Here is a 19,016-nt window from a genome sequence, read left to right on the forward strand (position 1 = left end):
ATACAGATTGATTATTCATTTCACTGGATATTATCTAAACGAAGAACTGCCACAAACCAAAGGAGCCAGGTGCTGCCCCGAGAATTGCTAAATATGCTCTTTTCTTGAATTATACTTTTTGCATTATATAGACTGAAAAATCCAAACTATTACTTCTCAGTTTGTTTTAGTAAGGAAAAAATAGTCCTCAAAAGGATTTTGGAGTCACCTTAAACTTCATATGACATGAGAAACCTTGATCAATCAGACCTTTGTTGAGAGTAATCTTTTGGTGGTAGTGAACAGAGATTCATTCAAAGTCACACCCGAAGTGATAGGTGTTTACTCTGACAGGGTAACTAGGACGCTCTTTAGGAAGTGGCTGGATACAGTGCAGCCGCAGGGACCTGGATACTCATATTATCCTCTGGAGCAGGTCTTTGATGTTCTTAATATATCACTGGGTCTCAGCTTCCCTTAGAGGCACTTCTACCACTTCCACCCATATTCACCTTCGACTTCATCCTTAGTTTTTGCTTACTCCACTGTTTTGCTTTGTCAGGCCCATTTTCCCTATTTCTGCCTCAAGCCCTCTCAGCTTCAGCCTTCCTGTCAGCTCATTCTCTGTTTTCATTGTCCCTTTTCAGTTTCCAAGGGAGAATCTGATTGGCTTATCTAATGATCCAGAGTTCTGGCTTGTGAGGACTGTTTGTTCCAGGTCACCTCCTAGGGTGATGGTCAGTTTATGGACTGTGTCTTTTGGGTCAAGTGACCATTCTTCGTCCAATCAGCTACAGCGGTTACGGGGAAACTTTGGGGGCAATTATTTGTGCAACCTTTGTCCTAGGAATAGTTCGGGTCAGTTCTCTGGGCAAGGGCTTGGTTTCCTTTTTGAAAGGATACCAGGTAGAGCACACACACACACACACACACTCAGAGATTAAAATAACAGTTACTATAATCATGGATGTATGAATAAAATGATTGAATTATGCAGTTACATGTAGGAAATAATGAATTAAGAGGGGAAAAAATCTACATTGACCCAGGGCCAAGAATTATAATAGCTTTATCCAAGTAAAGTTTCTTTGCAGTAAAGCAGTTTTCAAAACTGCATTTTCTTTCGCAAATCAGACCACCCTGCTGTCATATTGGTATCTTTCTGAAAGCCCCCTGCCCTGGGCTTAAGTTCCGCACAGTGGTAAAGAATCCGCCTGCCAATGCAGGAGTCACAGGAAATAGCACTTCTATCCCCTGGGTCTAGAAGATCCTCTGGAGAAGGGCATAGCAAACCACTCCAGTATTCTTGCCTGGCAAATTCCCTGGACAGAGGATCCTGGCGGGCTACAGTCCGTGAGGGCAAGGAGTCAGACCGACTAAGCACGCAGGCAAAGGAGATCTCAGCATTCTGCACATTGGGGGAGGTTTTTTTCTTGCATTGGGAGAGAGATCCTGGCAGGAAGTCAATTTCCAGGAAAAGATGCGGGGGTTGGAGCTCCTTGGCTCCGAGTGGCGCGGGGCAAAAGTGGCGGTAATTGGAGCTCTGGATGCATTTTCCTAGAAGCCTCCAGCGCTCCGCCACCTGTGCGGAGCCTGCCCCCTTCTTGGCGTCTCCGCTCCAGAGTTTCCTCCTCCCAGGTTAGTCCCCGGGAGTGTGGGTGGCCCCATTCCTGAGCGCTGAAACTCTCCCCCCCTCCCCCCGCTCGCCCTCCGCCTGCGGCACACCAACCAGCCTTTCTCTTCGCCTCAGTCACTTCCTTCTTCGGCTTCTTCCTCCCCAGTGCGTTGAAGAAGGCAACCAGCCCGCACCGACGCTGCCGGTTTTCTCGGAAAAGAACAGGAGGCAGAGAGGTGAGTGATCGCCCTGGGAAGTGGCGTCCAGGTAGAAAGGATGGACTGGGGTAGCCGGGGGAGGTCAACAGCCGGAGGAGGGGATCGTGGGCTGAGGTTGGAGAACCAGGACCGGGAAGAGAGGTGGCTAAGGCGCCTGGAGGGTGTAACTGGCATTGGGCTGAGCCGGGTGCTGGGGACCGCGTGGGCGCGCCCCCCACCTCTCGGGCAGACTTCCGTACTCGGCTCACGTGACATTTTGCCGGGGGCGGACCGGGCAGGGAGATCAGCAGCGTTTATATTTTTTTTTTCTTTCTTTTCTTTCTTTTTCTTTTTTACCGCAGAGCAACTTGCCGGCTTTGCACTTGGAGAGCCAGTTCCGCAGAACTGAGCGGGAACAGACTGGCAGTGAGGGGCCAGGCTCCTGCCGAGGGATTCGGTGGCTTCGGGGCAGTGGGCTCTGCGGGCGGGGGCGGCGGGTGCGGATCTGAACGCACCCCGTTCTGTGTACGGGGTGGGGGGTAGTGAGAAGACATTAGCAACTCGGGGAGCCCCAAGCCGGGTCCGTTTTCGTCGCTGGGTTTGGGCGCCGGCTCTCGAGGCGCGCCTGGGGCGCACCGATCGCCGGGGAGCGAGGGCCTCGCGGAGACAAAGGCTTCCGGGATGCGGATGCTGCCGTTCCCCGGGAGTCCGCTCGGACCCCGCCTTGCGCCCCGGAGCGGGGGCCGAGCCTTGCGCTCCCTAGCTCTGCAGCGGTGCCGGTGATAACCGTCTGATGGCCTGCGGAGGACACGGTCTTGGGACCCCTTCCGGGCCAGCTCCCAACTTGGCTCCGGGATGACCAAATATGGAGTGTGTGCGCGCCTGCGAGAGGCGGGAAGAAACCCAGTCATTCTTTGACCTACACCAGCTGCTCGTCGGGGATTGTGAAGGAGGGCTGGGAAAGAGTGGCCAGCCCTAGTGAGGACAGGTGGCTCCCGATTCCCAGATGTTCCCACTCGAGTAGGCTATTCCTTGACTTTAGAATATCTCCAGGTATTGCCTCCAAACTTAAGAAAACAAACCAACCAAAATAAAAAAAACCCAAGAAACTGTTAAGAGGGTCCTTAAATATATCTTCAAGTGCCTACTGAAAGTGGAGCATTTCAGCATATGGCCCAATCCGCCCACATTCCGCTTTCTTTGTGGTTCCCACGCACAGTGCCTAATTGGTTTCTGTCACAATGAGAGGGCTCGGGTAGCATCTGCCATCCCCTTCCCCTGAGCCTCCCATTGACCCGGCTCTTTCTTTCCCTTAGCCTTGCTCTGCCATGGCCTCTCATTGTTCTTGATCTTGCTGCTTGCACCAGCCCCAGGCTTCTGTCCTTATAAAAAAATGTCGTGGACCTTCCGAGGTTTGTGCAGCAGAGTATTTTATACTCCTTTGTCCTCATTAAATAATCAAAGAAATAAACCATCCCAGGTTATGTAGGCTAGCAATAGTTTTTAAGCCTGTCATTTTCCTACTCAAAAGGATCAGTGTAGGGAGCCTTTTTTGCTTTTTAAGGGTTTTGTCTTAGTAAGTACTCAAATATTTCACACAAATACAACTTACCATTACATTTAGTTCTATTTGCATAATAACCAGCCCCACCCCAAAGCAGCAGAAGAGGCAGAACAATGAAGTAAAAACAGCATTTAATTGTGGGAAACCCCTCTGAGTCAGTTTCATCATCCATAAAATAGGGATAAATAATACTTTGCAAGGTTCTTAGAATAAACACAGATAAGGAGCCTCAGGTGTAATTAATTATAAGGAAATTCTGGTTTTCCCTTCTTACAATCATCTGCTAATGTAATGCACATATTCACATTACTTAAGAGTTGGATTTCCTCTTTGAGTCTTCTTTTTTTTTTTTTTTCTTTTTGTTTTTTTTTTATTAAATTTTAAAATCTTTAATTCTTACATGTGTTCCCAAACATGAAACCCCCTCCCACCTCCCTCCCCATAACATCTCTGTGGGTGATCCCCATGCACCAGCCCCAAGCATGCTGTATTGAGTCTTATTATTAAAGGAGAACTGTGACTGGTGTGGATGGTGGTGGGTGGAAGGAATGGAAAATGATGTTAAAGAGATGAATATTCTGGGTGGGAGGAAATCAAAGCATCTGACAATTAGAGAAGACTAATCCTCTTGGACATTTCCCTTTCCCTTTTGTCCAATGTGGGCTGATTTCTTCATCAACCCTCACAGATCCAACTACTTCTGCAAACTTTATTCACCTTTAGACAGTTTTGATTATTAGAGAAATTTTTTCTCTTATGGCTTCCAAATCTGCCTTTCTGTTTACCTGTCTATTCTACCCAATATGGTAATGCAAACAAGTCTATTCACATGAGTACATAACAGAGTTTTATTTTTTTTAAAAAGCAGCAGGTCATCTCTAGGCTAACTTTAAAAGTCAAGATTCCTTACAGTGCAAATGACAGAAACTCAAACCAGCATAAGCAAAACCACAGAAGATTGATTAGTTCATGTAACAGGAAAATCCAAGGTCATATACAGGCTCAATCATTGATGCATGGTTGAATTTTCCGTTGTGCTGGATTTATTCCTGGCAGGCTCTTTTCACGTGGTAGCCGTTTATATACTTGCTGGCTGTAAACTTAGAGCTCAGTGGGAGAGTGTTGTTTTACTAGTAGTCTGGCAAAATTCCTGGGCCGACCCCATTGTTCAAGATGGGATCACCTAGCCTATGCTCCAAACCAATTACTCTGACTTTGAGCCATTCCTGGAGTCCAGAATGAGGCTCTACCCAAGATCCATGAGATAAGAACGAGGAAGGAATGGCTCTATCAAAAAAAAAAAAAAAAAAAAATTGGACTGCTGGTGCCAGAAGGTAGAAACGGTGCTGAGCAGAGAAAAACGACAGCTATTCACCACACTGACATTAACAGGTTTTTTTTCCCTACCACTAATCTTACGGCATGTCTTTCACTTGTGTCTTCCGGTTATATTTTAGTGTTTTAGTGTCTCTCTAAAACTGTATTTTGAATTGAATATGATGTTATAATTTCACCAATAAATATAAAGTTCTCACATTTGGACACTAATTTTTGATACTGGGTTTTATGTAGCTGCATTAACCAAAGATTTGCATCTTGTCGCAGTGTTGTTGTTTAGTCGATAAGTCCCATCCAACTCTTTTGGGACCCTGTGGACTGTAGCCCTTCAGGCTCCTCTGTCCATAGAATTTCCCAGGCAAAAACGCTGGAATGGGTTTTTGCCATTTCCTACTTCAGGGATCTTCCCCACCCGGGGATCAAACCCGTGTCTCTTGCATCTCCTGCATTGGCAGGCAGATTCTTTACCACTGAGCCACCAGGGAAGTGCATCTTGTTGCAATATAAGCTTCTCAAAAGATTTACACAGAAGTGTAGCAGATGGTAGTGGTGCTTTTAATTATTAGCTATGAGAAATCTGGGGTCCTGATCAATATCATTTATACATAGATGTCATTCTTGTTTTTTAAAAGCTACCAAGAATTAGTTATGACCTGTCTGAATAAAATTATTTCTTCCAAATCATCACCCCAAAGTAAACCATTCAGGTCATCCTACTGTTTTCATCCCTTATTTAATTTGGAAAACTTAAAACATACTGTGCTGATGCCTCTTCTGCCCATGCTTTTCACCCTCATATTGCTGTTTCCAGTGTAAAATTATTTCCTTCTTATGGAAACTCATTCTTCCTCCTTTCCTGCTTTACTTCTTTGCTCCAGCAGTTGGGTTTCTCTCCTTCAGCTCTACCTGCTGCTTCCCTGTTTCTTGCTGGTATCTGTCTCCACCCACTTTCTGTAGCTGTTTGCCACGCCCCCTTTAGGCTTCTTTTCTGTCTCTGAGTCCACTTCCTGCCCTTAGAGCTCCTCTCTGTGCCTCACTGAAATCAGCAGCTCCCTGTCAATAACTCTCACAGATGTGTTTTCATCCCCTCTCATGCCTTTGCTCATTTTCCTGTTTGCCAGCCAATTATTTGTTGAAGTCCTACTCTTGGTGCCAGACGGGGTCCCACAGTAGCAGAACGGTCAGATCCCCGCAGAGAGGAGCTCACTCTCTAGTGATACAAGACCAGGTCATTCCAGTCAAGTGAAATGACATGGATGCACAATACTGTGGGAACACGCACAGGGGAGCACTCCTACTCCCGGTTTTCAGGGAGGGCTTCCTGGAGGAAGTTGTATCTCAGTTGGGACTGGACAAGTGAAAGTTAACTCCAAGAAAGAGGAATAGTCAGAGTTGGGTTGAAGAAGAAGCAGTACCTGTGAAGGCTGGATGGAAGAGAGTGAGGGGACATTTGAGGAATGAAAAGAAATGCCGTGTAGCTGCAACCTGGCATTCAAGGGCATAGATGTGAGGTGGCTGGAATGATGGGCACAAACCCAGCCAATGGAGGACCTCATGAGCCAAGGGAACTCACCCAGCTGCTATGCTAACCCTGAACTCCTTCCTCACCTGAAGATGAATGGTGTTCACCACAGGCTCTCCATTGCAGTCGGATTGCGTTACGAACTGTTGGGGGGAAGAGCATGAGTATTTGTGAACTGGGAAATTGCATTTGTAGGGTTCTACCTGGACCGCCTTGTTCACCCTGGGGCTCCTAGAGGGGAGGGATTGTGTTGGTTTATCCGGTTTATGCTGGAACCTCCAGCTCCTAGTTTCGGGCTTGCCCCAGGTGTGCTGCGGTTTCTCCTTGTTTCTGTGCTCTTACGGATTCTCTTCCCAATGCTTTCCCCAGCTACTTACCTGGTCCTCTCCTCCCCCCAGGAACCTCCCTGAAACCTGTGGCTTTCCCCTTCAAGCTCCCTTAATACCTTGGACCCTCCGCTCAAAGAGAGCTTGTCCTATTGCTAGTCATTCTAGGCCTTTCTCTGCTTCTGGATGATGAATTCCTTGAGGGCAGGTCTTGGCTCACTCACCTTTGTGTTTTTGGCACCAGGCAGAGCTTGGGTTTGGAGTGTATAGTGGGTGCAAGGAGAATGGCTTCGTTCTCCCCAACAGACTGCATGGAGTAAGAGCGGGACCGCCCATAAGGGCATTTATAAAGATGGGGGAAATGGAAGTACTCTACCTGAGGGAGATATATCACACAAGTGCTTTTAGGAAGAGGGACATGGTAAATTAATAGTGACAAATGCTACATGAAAAAATACCAAGGGGCCCTTGGATTTGGCCAGATATGCGTAATGAAATCTAGAAACTAATAATACAGATTTTTTTTTCTCCCTCAGGCAGCAATGAATGTGGATCATGAAGTTAAACTCTTAGTGGAGGAAATTCATCGTCTTGGTTCAAAAAGTAAGTATTATATGATAGATACGGTGTTTCTTCTGAGTTTGCTTTAGAGCAAGAAGGGCTAACTCTTTGGGTGCTGTGCTGTGCTAAGTCGCTTCAGTTGTATCATCAGTCTTTGGGACTCTATGGATTGTAGCCCACCAGGCTACTCTTTTCATGGGATTCTCCAGGCAAGGATACTGGAGTGGGTTGCCATTTCCTTCTCCAAACTCTTGGTAGAAGCCTAAAAGTTTTGGCAGCTGTCAGCTAACTGCTGTCAGCCCTGAAGTAATTTCTGGAGACACAGAGCTATTGGGGTATTGTGATTCTTATACAAAGAGTGGTTGAGTTATTTCATTATCCTCTGAATGGAAAGAAAATCACTATACATCTGTAACCTAGCTGCATTGAAATCTTGTAATTGAATCTTGTTCGAATTTTTGTCATACTATTAACATTCATTTTTTTTTCTGCTTTACCCTGCCACCATTTTGCAAATTGCCAAATGACTAGGGACTCATTGAAATTGCAATATATTGTCTTTATTTTCTTCAAACTTTTGAATTTTGTATAATCAGGTATTTATGTTATATAACTAAAAGAACCCATCCTTTGGGTAGTTTTTTTAAAAAGTCAGCTTTTCCCTCAGCAGCATATAAGCAGCTGCCATGAAGTTTGAGACATGTAAAATTGGTAGTATTCGTGCTCTTTTCCTAAATTGTAATGAAAGCAACTCTTATGCTTATAACTGTAAGTATTAATATTTTATACATCTCAGACCAGACATGTAATAGTTTGGGGAGCATTTTAAAAATAGATTTGTTCAGCAACAACTGGAATAATGGACTCCAAAGTTTTAAAATTATATCATGTAAGTGAAAAACAACTTTAAAAAGTACCTTATAAGAGTTGTCCTGTCATTGTAGCTTTTTTTTTTTTACATTGGAGTATAATTACTTTACAATGTTGTGTCATCATTATAGTTTGATTTTCTTACATATAGCTGTGATTACTTATGAATCACAAATCATTTGAAATAACAAGAGGTACTTTGAAAATTCCATTGTCATTATTACAAACATCCCCTGTAGTTTTCTTTTGCTTATGTGTGACATGAAACAACAAATGTAATATTTTTCATTAAAGATATATTGAAGTATAGTTAATTTAAAACATTGTATTTCTGCTATACTGCAAAGTGATTCAGTTATACATATATATGTATTCTTTTCCATTATAGTTCATCACAGGATGTTGAGTATAGTTCTCTGTGCTATACAGTAGGACCTTTTTGTTTTTCCATTCTATGTATAATAGTTTGCGTCTACCAACCACAAACCCTCACACCACCTCCTTCTTGGCAACCACAAGTCTGTTCTCTTTGTCAGTCTGTTTCTGTTTCGTAAATAAGTTCATTTGTGTCATATTTTAGATTGCACATGTTAGTGATGGCACAGGGTATTTGTCTTTTTCTTTCTGACTTGCTTCACTTGGTATGATCATCTCTAGGTCCAGCCATGTTGCTGCAAATGGTATTTTTTCATTCCTCTTTGTGGCTGAGTAGTATTCCATTGTGGAGAAGGCAATGGGACCCCACTCTAGTACACTTGCCTGGAAAATCCCATGGACAGAGGAGCCTGGTGGGCTGTGGTCCATGGGGTCGCGAAGAGTCAGACAGGATTGAGCAACCTCACTTTAACTTTTCACTTTCATGCACTGGAGAAGGAAATGGCAACCCACTCCAGTGTTCTTGCCTGGAGAATCCCAGGGACGGGGGAGCCTGGTGGGCTGCCGTCTAGGAGGAGCCTGGTGGAGTGCTGTCTATGGGGTCGCACAGAGTCAGACATGACTGAAGTGACTTAGCAGCAGCAGCAGCAGTATTCCATTGTATGTATGTACCACATTTTCTTATAAATAGTGTTATTGTGATCATAGGGGTGCATGTATCTTTTTGAATTATAGTTTTGTCCACATTTACTATCTTAATGGTTATGTAGGTTGGGAGTCTGTCTCAATCTGTTTGAGCTGCTGTAACAAAATACTCCAGACTGTGTGGCATATAAAAAGCAGAAATTTTATTGCATATAGTTCTGAAGGCTGGAGGCCCGAGGTCAGTGTGCCATCATGGTCAACTTGGAGCCTTCTTCTAGGTCTCAGACTTCTTGTATCTTTTCATGGTGAAAGGGACTAAGAATCTCTTTGTAGCCTTTTTATCTATCATCAGTCTGTCTATCTGTTATTGTGGTAACACTGATTTATAAGATCTTGTAAGTTTCATATAGAGTAATATTGGGTTGACAAAAAAGATCATTCAGGTTTTTCCATTACATCATATGGAAAAACTCAAATGAACTTACTGGCCACCCCAATACTTAGCAGACTGAACCTGCACTTCAAAATAAGCAAGTTTACAAACTAGATGAGTGTAAGGTAATTATCATAACTTGTATAAGGATGAAAATATTTTGAACATTGCAGCTTCACCAGGCCTCCTTGACTTACCTATTCCTGGTAATAGATGAATTATTGAGTTGGAAAGCATCTATGGAGATATATTACCTACTGACAGATTAAGGTTAATTATTTATGTTATGTCTGGAATAATGTTGACTAATCTAAACTATGAATTTGATGAATAAATTGATGAATTTAGTTTTATCTGTTTCTTTTAAAATAGAGTTCTTTAAAGCCTTTCATTTTTCATCCCATCACTTCAGTTCAGTTCAGTCACTCAGTTGTGTCCAACTCCTTGCAACCCCATGGACTGCAGCACACCAGGGTTCCCTGTCCATCACCAACTCTCGGAGCTTGCCCAAATTCATGTCCATCGAGTCGGTGATGCCATCCAACCATCTCATCTTCTGTTGTCCCCTTCTCCTCCCACCTTCAATCTTTCCCAGCATCAGGGTCTTTTCCAGTGAGTCAGTTCTTCGCATCAGGTGGCCAAAGTATTGGAGTCTCACCTTCAGCATCAGTCCTTCCAATGAATATTCAGAACTGATTTCCTTTAGGATGGACTGGTTGGATCTCCTTACAGTCCAAGGGACTCTTAAGAGTCCTCCAACACCACAGTTCAAATGCATCAATTCTTCGGTGCTCAGCTTCTTTATAGTTCAGCTCTCACATCCACACTTGACTACTGGAAAAACCATAGCTTTGACTAGACGGACCTTTGTTGGCGAAATAATGTCTCTGCTTTTTAATATGCTGTCTAGGTTTTTCATAACTTTTTTTCCAAGGAGTAAGTGTCTTTTAATTTTGTGGCTGCAGTCACCATCTGCAGTGATTTTGGAGCCCCCAAAATAAAGTCTTTCACTGCTTCCGTTGATTCCCCATCTATTTGCCATGAAGTGATGGGACCAGATGCCATGATCTTCGTTTTCTGAATGTTGAGCTTTAAGCCAACTTTCTCACTGTCCTCTTTTACTTTCATCAAGAGGCTCTTTAGTTCTTCTTTGCTTTTGCCATAAGGGTGGTATCATCTGCATATCTGAGGTTATTGATATTTCTCCTGGCAATCTTGATTCCAGTTTGTGCTTTATCCAGTCCAGCATTTCTCATGATGTACTCTGCATATAAGTTAAATAAGCAGGGTGACAATATACAGCCCTGATGTACTCCTTTTCCTATTTGGAACCAGTCTGTTTTTCCATGTCCAGTTCTAACTGTTGCTTCTTGACCTGCATACAGATTTCTCAGGAAGAAGGTCAGGTGGTCTGGTATTCCCATCTCTTTCAGAATTTTCCACAGTTTATTGTGATCCACACAGTCAAAGGCTTTGGCATAGTCAATAAAGCAGAAGTAGATGTTTTTCTGGAACTCACTTGCTTTTTCAATGATCCAGTGGATGTTGGCAATCTTTGGTTCCTCTGCCTTTTCTAAATTCAGCTTGAACATCTGGAAGTTAACGGTTCATGTACTGTTGAAGCCTGGCTTGGAGAATTTTGAGCATTACTTTATTAGCGTGTGAGATGAGTGCAATTGTGCAGTAGTTTTTGCATTCTTTGGCATTGCTTTTCTTTGGGATTGGAATGAAAACTGACCTTTCCCAGTCCTGTGGCCACTGCTGAGTTTTCCAAATTTGCTGGCATATTGAGTGAAGCACTTTCACAGCATCATCTTTTAGAATTTGAAATAGCTCAACTGGAATTCCATCACCTCCACTAGCTTTGTTCGTAGTGATGCTTCCTAAGGCCCACTTGACTTCTCATTCCGGGATGTCTGGTTCTAGGTGAGTGATTACACCATCGTGATGATCTCGGTCGTGAAGATCTTTTTTGTACAGTTCTTCTGTGTATTCTTGCCACCTCTTCTTTATATATATCTTCTGCTTCTGTTAGGTCCATACCAGTTCTGTCCTTTATTGTGCCCATCTTTTGCATGGAATGTTCCCTTGGTATCTCTGATTTTCTTGATTTCTAATTTTTATCCTATAGAAAAGATTTAAGTGGATAGAGATTATTTGGAGATATAAATTCTTTAACAAATGTACCTTGAGTGCTGCCTTTGTACTTAAGTGCTGGAGATGGGAAAATAAATAAAAGTCCATCTCATCCCTGTGGGTCTCTTTAGGTAATGAGAACACAGATAAATTGGAAGCATGTTTTGGGACGTGGTTAAGAGCATGTGCTCTGGAGTCAGACTCTGGGAAGGAATTCCAGCTCTTCCACATTCCTGCTGTGTGACCTTGGGCACATTTCTAAACTTTTCTGTGCCATGGTTTCCTTATTTGTATAATGATACTACTTTATTTCAGTGAGTGTTGGAGACACATTTTTCACACTTTAAAATCTCTAAAATAAGGATTATTTTATGATACATGGTATGCTATCATTAAACTGGCAGTTTAATTGGAACATGAAATAATGGTGCTTCTTACAATCAATGGTGTCTTATCTTTGACAAAATGGTTAAGTGAGTTTTAATGACTATAAAATGCATCGAACAGTTCTAGGAACATACTGAGTACTCAATAAATGGTAGCTTTCATTACTGTAATTGATGGTGAATGCTTCGATTGATATACATTCCATTTTTTAAGAAGCGCTATTAACTCGACTAAAGCAATCATACAGGACTTCTCAGAGAAGGTGACATTTGAGTCCATTTTTTAAGAAAAAAGAATTTAGTTAGAAAAGAGGATCTGGGATGCCAGGTAGATGGCTTGACGTGGACAAAGTTACCAGGGGAGGTGATTCTTAACACCCTGGATTACAGCAGGTTGCTCATTTTGACTGAATCACAAGATGCATGGAGTGAGATGGCAGGAGGCCTGGTGAGAGGTGAGGCAAGGGCCAGAGGATGAAGAATCTTATTCACTCTATCTTAAAGGTGCTAGGGAGCCATTGAAAGATTAAAGTAAAAGAATATCAATTAAGCTTGTATCATACAAAGTTTCTTCCACATTTTAAATTCTGTATGAATGTGGAGGATGTAGTGAGGGTAAAAATGGAGAAGGGGAGACTCGTAAGGAGTCTGGCAGTTAGCCACGTGACAATCAACTGGGGCCTGGAATTAACTGTCCATGGAGAGGGGAGGCTAGAGCAACAGCAGATACAAAGAAGGTGGCATCGCTCGGACATTCATCAGATTTAGGGGTTAGCAGGCAGGAGAACTCCAAGATTACAGCAGGGTTTCTGCCTTTGGTGGCTTTAAAAAATTTAACCTAAATTGAGAATTTACCATAGACTGGGCATGCTATAAAAGACTTTACCTGCATTCTATGTTTTAATCCTTGTAACAGCTCCGAGAGGGATATTTTTACCCTTGTATGATGGATGAAGTAACTGTAGCTCAGAGAGCTTGAAGGACCAACCCGGTTACCCAGCAGCTGCACTGATTCCTGTAATCAGTGAAAGGTTTTATTGCCATTAAAGGGTCGTCGTGCTGCTGGAAGTGAAAGAATCAAACAAATACCTCTTGACTTTCCAGGCCAAGCATGGTCAGACTCCCTATTTTCCATTACCAACTTATTTCCTCCTTCTTCTCTTAGATGGTTTACTTGAGCTGAGTAAATTAGTCACTATTCCCCTAGATACTTAACTTCTTTCACCTGTGCCTATGGCTTGGCATGTTCTCCCATTTCTTTCACTCATAATTGAACCAGTGATCACCGATCTAGTGCTTAGCATGGGCTGGACACTGTGCTCTGTGCTTCAGAACTGTGTCCCCAGCCATACAGTGTGGGAGGTATTAAGATCCCCATTATACAGATGAGGCTTAGGGAATTTATGCAGGCCAAGCAACTAGCAGATGGCCAAAATTTCAGCTGAGGACTGTCAGGGTGTTTGTTTTGTTTTTAAAGCTCTGTATTATATGCCCCTTAAGTCTGGTGGCTCAGAGGGTAAAGCGTCTGCATGCAGTGCGGGAGACCCGGGTTCAACCCCTTGGTCAGGAAGCTCCCCTGGAGAAGAAAATGGCAACCCACGCCAGTACTCTTGCCTGGAGAATCCCATGGACGGAGGAGCCTGGTAGGCCACAGTCCATGGGGTTGCAACGGACACGACTGACTGACTTCACTTTCTTTAATTTCTTTCTTTAAAGTCCAGAACAGGTACCACCAGTCATGAAATCTTCCCTTCCTGGTCTAGCCCAGAGTCATCTTGGTCTTGATAAACAATCATGTACCTCTTTGCCTGTTGCTCTACCTACTGTGTGTGGTTATTTCCTCGTGGGAGGGGAAATCATTTCTTTGATAGCTAGAAAGTGATTCTATACTTCCTTCTCCCTGCCTCTAGTGCCCAGCACTCGCTACACCCACAGTAGGAGTTTATTAAGCCGCATGCTGTAAGCTCTAGCAGAGGAGCATGGGAACCCAAGGGCCCTTCTCGGTGTGGTGGCCACCTCCTTCACAGCGGGTACACCTTTGGGAGGGAAGAACTGGGAGCATTGCAGTAGGATGGGTGAAATGTTCAGCCAGGTAGATCGAAGGATTCAGCTAACACTGGGGAAGTATCTTTGATTACCCTTATCTTTGAGACTTCCTCTTCCTGACTTTTAACCAAAGATCCACCTTTTGTTTTTCCTTAATTAAAAAGACTTTATTTTAGATTTGCAGTAAGTTGAATGGACAGTACTGAGATTTCCCATATGCCCTCTGCTCCCACACATGCATAGTCTTCCCTGTTATTAACATCTTCCACCAGAGGGGCACCTTCTTTACAGTTGATGCCCCTGCATCGCTGTTGTTGTTCAGTTGGTAAGTTGTGTCCGACTCTTTGTGCCCCTATGAATTGCAGCATGCCAGACCTCCCTGTGCTTCACTATCTCCTGGAGTTCATTCAAACTCATGTCCATTGAGTCAGTGATGCCATCCAATCATCTCATCCTCTGTCAACCCCTTCTCCTCTTGTCCTCAATATTTCCCCAAATCAGAGTCTTTTCCAATAAGTCTACCCCTAATTACTCAGTTGGTAAAGAATCCGCCTGCAATGCAGGAGACCCGGTTCGATTCCTGGGTCAGGAAGATCCCCTGGAGAAGGGCTAGACTTCTCTTGTGGCTCAGCTAGTAAAGAATCCACCTGCAATGTGGGAGACCTTGGTTCCATCCCTGGATTGGGAAGATCCCCTGGAGAAGGGAAAGGCTACACATTCCAGTATTCTGGCCTGGAGAATTCCATGGACTGTGTGGTCCATGGGGTTGCAAAGACTGAGCAACTTTCACTTTCACTTTCTTTCCCATCAGGTGGCCAAAGTATTGGAGCTTCAGCTTCAGCATCAGTCCTTACAGTTAATATTTAGGGTTTATTTCCTTTGGGTTTGACTGGTTTGATCTCTAGGATTGATCCTGCATTGACATATAATTATCACCCAGAGTCCATAGTTCACATTACGTTTCACTCCTGATTTTGTACATTCTGTGGGTTTTAACTGATGTGTAATGAGGTCTCCATCATTATAATATCATGGAGTGTCTTCATTGCTTTAAAAATTCTTTGTGCTCTGCCTATTCACCCCTTCCCTATCCTAACCATTGAAAACCACTGATGTTTTTACTTTGTTTTCCCTTTTCCATAGTTTTGCCTTTTCCAGAATATTCCATAGTTAGAGTCATATAGCACATAGCTTTTTCTCAGATTGCTTTCTTTCATTTACTAATATGTATTTAAGGTTCCTTCAGGTTTTTCATGACTTGATAGCTCATTTCTTTTTAGTGTTTATTTTAACTTTTAGCATCTATGTTAAAAACTGGACTTCAAACTAGATAATGTAGGGATTCTGGTAAATAAAGATTTCTTCATTTTTGAGGTCACCACTCCTTTCCTGGTGTTGCTGAGCATGTTCAGAATACACTTAGAGAAATACTGTTCCTGATCTGGGGTTTCTCTTATATTTGTTATTTTTACTGATTCAACAGCTAACAATTAGGAAATTGAAGTTTAGAGACTTCCCTGGTGGTCCAGTGGTTAAGACTGCCTTCCAGTGCAGGGCATGCAGGTTCGATCCCTGATCAGGGAACTAAGATTATACATGCCTTGTGGCCAAAAAACAAAATCATAAAACAGAAGCAATATTGTAACAAATTCAATAAAGATTTTAAAAATGGCCCACACCAAAAAAGCCTTAAAAAAAAAATCAAAATTTAGACAGAGAGGAATGGTCCACCATATGAACACTGTAACACATTCATTTTTTGTTAATATTTCTTAGTTCTTAACTCCACTGTTTGTACAGATGATACTAAGGCTAGAAGATATACTACACATTGCATTTACTCCATTCCTTTTTGAATCTGGCAAGAAGTTACACTGAATTTTTGACTGTTGACTGTTAAATTGTGATGTTGGTTAACCTCCAGTTGTTTATGAAAGATGATGGGTATTTGCCATACATGGTGGCAATAAACAGACTTTGCATTGGTTAATATTGTGTTTTCTCAATTAGATGCTGATGGAAAATTAAGTGTGAAATTTGGGGTCCTCTTCCAAGATGACAAATGTGCCAACCTCTTTGAAGCACTGGTAGGGACTCTAAAAGCGGCAAAACGAAGGAAGATTATTACATACTCAGGAGAGCTACTTTTGCAAGGTGTTCATGATGATGTTGACATTATATTGCTTCAAGATTAATGTGGTTTGCATAGCTCTGTTTATTGTTTTTTGTTTGTTTCTGGTAAACTGGAATATTAAGTCAAAGGACAAACATACGAACCTACTTAATGTATTTTTATAGAACTTTATAAACAAAACGAGACTCATTTTAGAAGTCTGTCCTTTTTTCTATCTTGAAAACAAATTTGTGTGTTACACTGTAAAATGAACAAAACCTATTATTTTTTCTCAGGAATCTGGTTGGAAAATGTAAACAATGGGGCTTTTTTGGTGGGGGTACCAGGAATGTTTGTTTCACAAATTATTCGTAGACAATTTCTGCAGATATTGGACATTCTGTGAAATCAGGAAACAAACTTGTAAGACTAGCTCCCACAAGGAATATAATGTTTATGTAATAAAAACATATAACTCCCTTAAAATTGTCTTATTGTCTCATTTTGTCATTTGAAGTTTATGTACCTCACAGACTTGAGTTTTTGCATCAACATTAGGTAACTGCAGTAAAAGTTTTCTTAATTTGGGGAAACATTTTCTTAAAACTACAGAATTTAAAAAGTAGAGATGATTAGTGTTACAGCTGGGCCCTGTTAAATATAATGATTTTGATGCCTATAATGTGCTTAACACTAGTAGGGGACATGCCCCAAAAATGTAACCCAAAGACTCCACTTTCTAACTGGATTAGTCAGACCCACCTGAAACAGTACAGGAGTATTTATGATTGCATGTTGCAGCTTGTAGTACAGAACTGAAAATGATACAGAATCTCAAGGAGGACAAGATCAGTGAAAGGCCTTGTGGTTGGAAGAGGTATAGCAGAGGAAAAATTTGTAGGATTAGAGCTGATTATATTCAGAGGTGGAAAGATGGGATGGGAGAGGGTGATGACCTAAGGGAAGGCAGAGGGACATGGATTACTAGCAAGGCATGATTTCGTGAGAGGATATCAGAATTCACTGGCACTTCATAGTCACTGTGAACATTTATTGAGCCTTTATTATGCTAATCCTCATATAACCCTGTGAGGTTGGTATTAATGTCACCTCCCATTTCATAGATGAGGTAAGAAAGACACAGAAAAGTTAAGAGATTGTTTAAGTTCACCTAGCCAGAAAGTGGGTAAGTCAGGATTTTGAAATTTGACTCATCTAATTGGCAAGTCCAGGGATGGGATGGACTTCAGGCGTGGCTGGCTCCAGGGACTCAACCACTACCTTGTTTAAACACTACCTTGCCATATTGGCTCTGATGCGTTTTTTGGTTCTTTCTCATTCTCTTTTTACTGTAAATAGATTTCCTGCATATGTTAATAGATGCCTGCAGATAGATGCAAATGCATCTATTCTTGGATTAGCAACACTAGTAGAGAGAGAATTATATATTATTAATCATATATAATTATATACCATTAATTATATATAATTGATTATAAATGTTAATTATGAATTTTGAGACAGGAACTCTTATTGACTCCACTTGCAGCATAAGTTGACCCTTCTGATGAATAGCATTTGCCAGAGGGATGAGATATCTTGAATGTCCTGAGTCATATGCTTGTTTCTGAGTGAGGATTGGGTGGGACCTGTGCTTCACAGCCTCACCTCAAATAGGAAAGTGATAGTTCCCTAAGGGAAGGATGCTGAGCACATGGGAACAACACAGGTTGACCATAGATAAAGGACACCTTTGAGGGATGCATCCACAAAACCATGCCTATGAGAGAAAACAAAAGATAAATGAGAAATGGTCAAAAGATACTATGGTATGGCCTCAGTAACTGGGAGAAAAATGTTTGCCGAGAAATTGAGGGAAACTGAGTGGAGCAGGAAGGCTGGTTTTAGGCAAAGTACATTTGGACATGGTGGACTTGGAGTGTTTGGACTGGAAACATGTAATAAGCAGGTGAGGATTAGGTTCTGCAACTTAGGTGAAGGTTCAGGAATATCGATAGAGACCTGAGAATTATTTTGATTTTGATATGTATCAGTTTAGTTCAGTTCAGTCGCTCAGTCGTGTCCGGCTCTTTGTGACCCCATGAATCGATGATCATAATTCTGCCTCTATTATATCTAAGTTGAGATTTTAATTATTAAGCATTTAGAAACAGAGAAGATATGCAATCTACAGACTTTGTAAAAGCCTGGAGTGAAAAATTGAAGCAATTTTAAAAGGAAAACAATCTGGGTAAGTCACAGGTCTGACGGAACATTTTTGAGAGGTTGATCATAGTCAAAAGGCCTCCTTAAAACTTCAGATGAAAAGAGTTACTCAATTTGTTACTTTGTTTAGTATCTTCTTGGTAAGTATCAAATTCAATTTCAAACCCATAATGGTTTTAGGATTTGAAAAATATCTTGCAGAAAAATATCCATGGGGTTATCTAGTTATTTTGAGAAAATTAGCAGAGCAGCATTCCTATCTACCACTCACATCCATAATAATACAGTTTTATATATATTTCCCTTAGATTCAAGATGGTCATATCCTTTGAAATAATATATGTATCATGGTATTAAAATTCAAAATCATAAATTTGGTTTGATCCAAATTCACAGTTAAAATAATTTCTCTTGGCCATAAACTGCATTTCAGTTAATCATCTCAGTAATGAGTGTCACTGACTATAGGCAGATGGAAATTAGAAATTATAAACAATTGTACACAAACATTTCTTCTGTTATGCAACAGAAACATATAGTATCTACTTTATTCAAGTCACTGTGCTAGGCATTAGGGGTTATTCTCAAAGAGAAGCAAGTAACTTGCACAATGTATATTAAGTATAGAACCTTTGGATAAACGACATAGGGATACAGGTACAAAAATGATGCACTGTTTTGGGT

General features: G+C 41.9%; 1 protein-coding gene across 1 annotated transcript; it reads left to right on the forward strand.

Annotated features, from left to right (window-relative positions):
• Positions 1 to 1,756: 1,756 nt before the first annotated feature.
• Positions 1,757 to 16,487, forward strand: ABRACL (ABRA C-terminal like). The gene is made up of 3 exons (XM_068985428.1): positions 1,757 to 1,830; positions 7,078 to 7,144; positions 16,004 to 16,487. The coding sequence occupies exons 2-3, from the start codon at positions 7,084 to 7,086 to the stop codon at positions 16,186 to 16,188; spliced, it is 246 nt and encodes an 81-aa protein (XP_068841529.1). The 5' UTR covers positions 1,757 to 1,830; positions 7,078 to 7,083; the 3' UTR covers positions 16,189 to 16,487.
• The last annotated feature ends 2,529 nt before the right edge of the window (positions 16,488 to 19,016 follow it).

Source organism: Capricornis sumatraensis, chromosome 13 (genome assembly GCF_032405125.1).
Source record: "Capricornis sumatraensis isolate serow.1 chromosome 13, serow.2, whole genome shotgun sequence".
NCBI classification, from domain to species: Eukaryota; Metazoa; Chordata; class Mammalia; order Artiodactyla; family Bovidae; genus Capricornis; species Capricornis sumatraensis.

What these genes read in the sequence shown, in the direction of transcription:
- ABRACL (XM_068985428.1), top strand. Translation starts at nt 7,084, where the DNA reads ATGAATGTGGATCATGAAGTTAAACTCTTAGTGGAGGAAATTCATCGT. An exon ending in TCATCGTCTTGGTTCAAAAA is followed by an intron (nt 7,145 to 16,003) that starts GTAAGTATTATA and finishes TTTCTCAATTAG; the next exon opens with ATGCTGATGGAAAATTAAGT.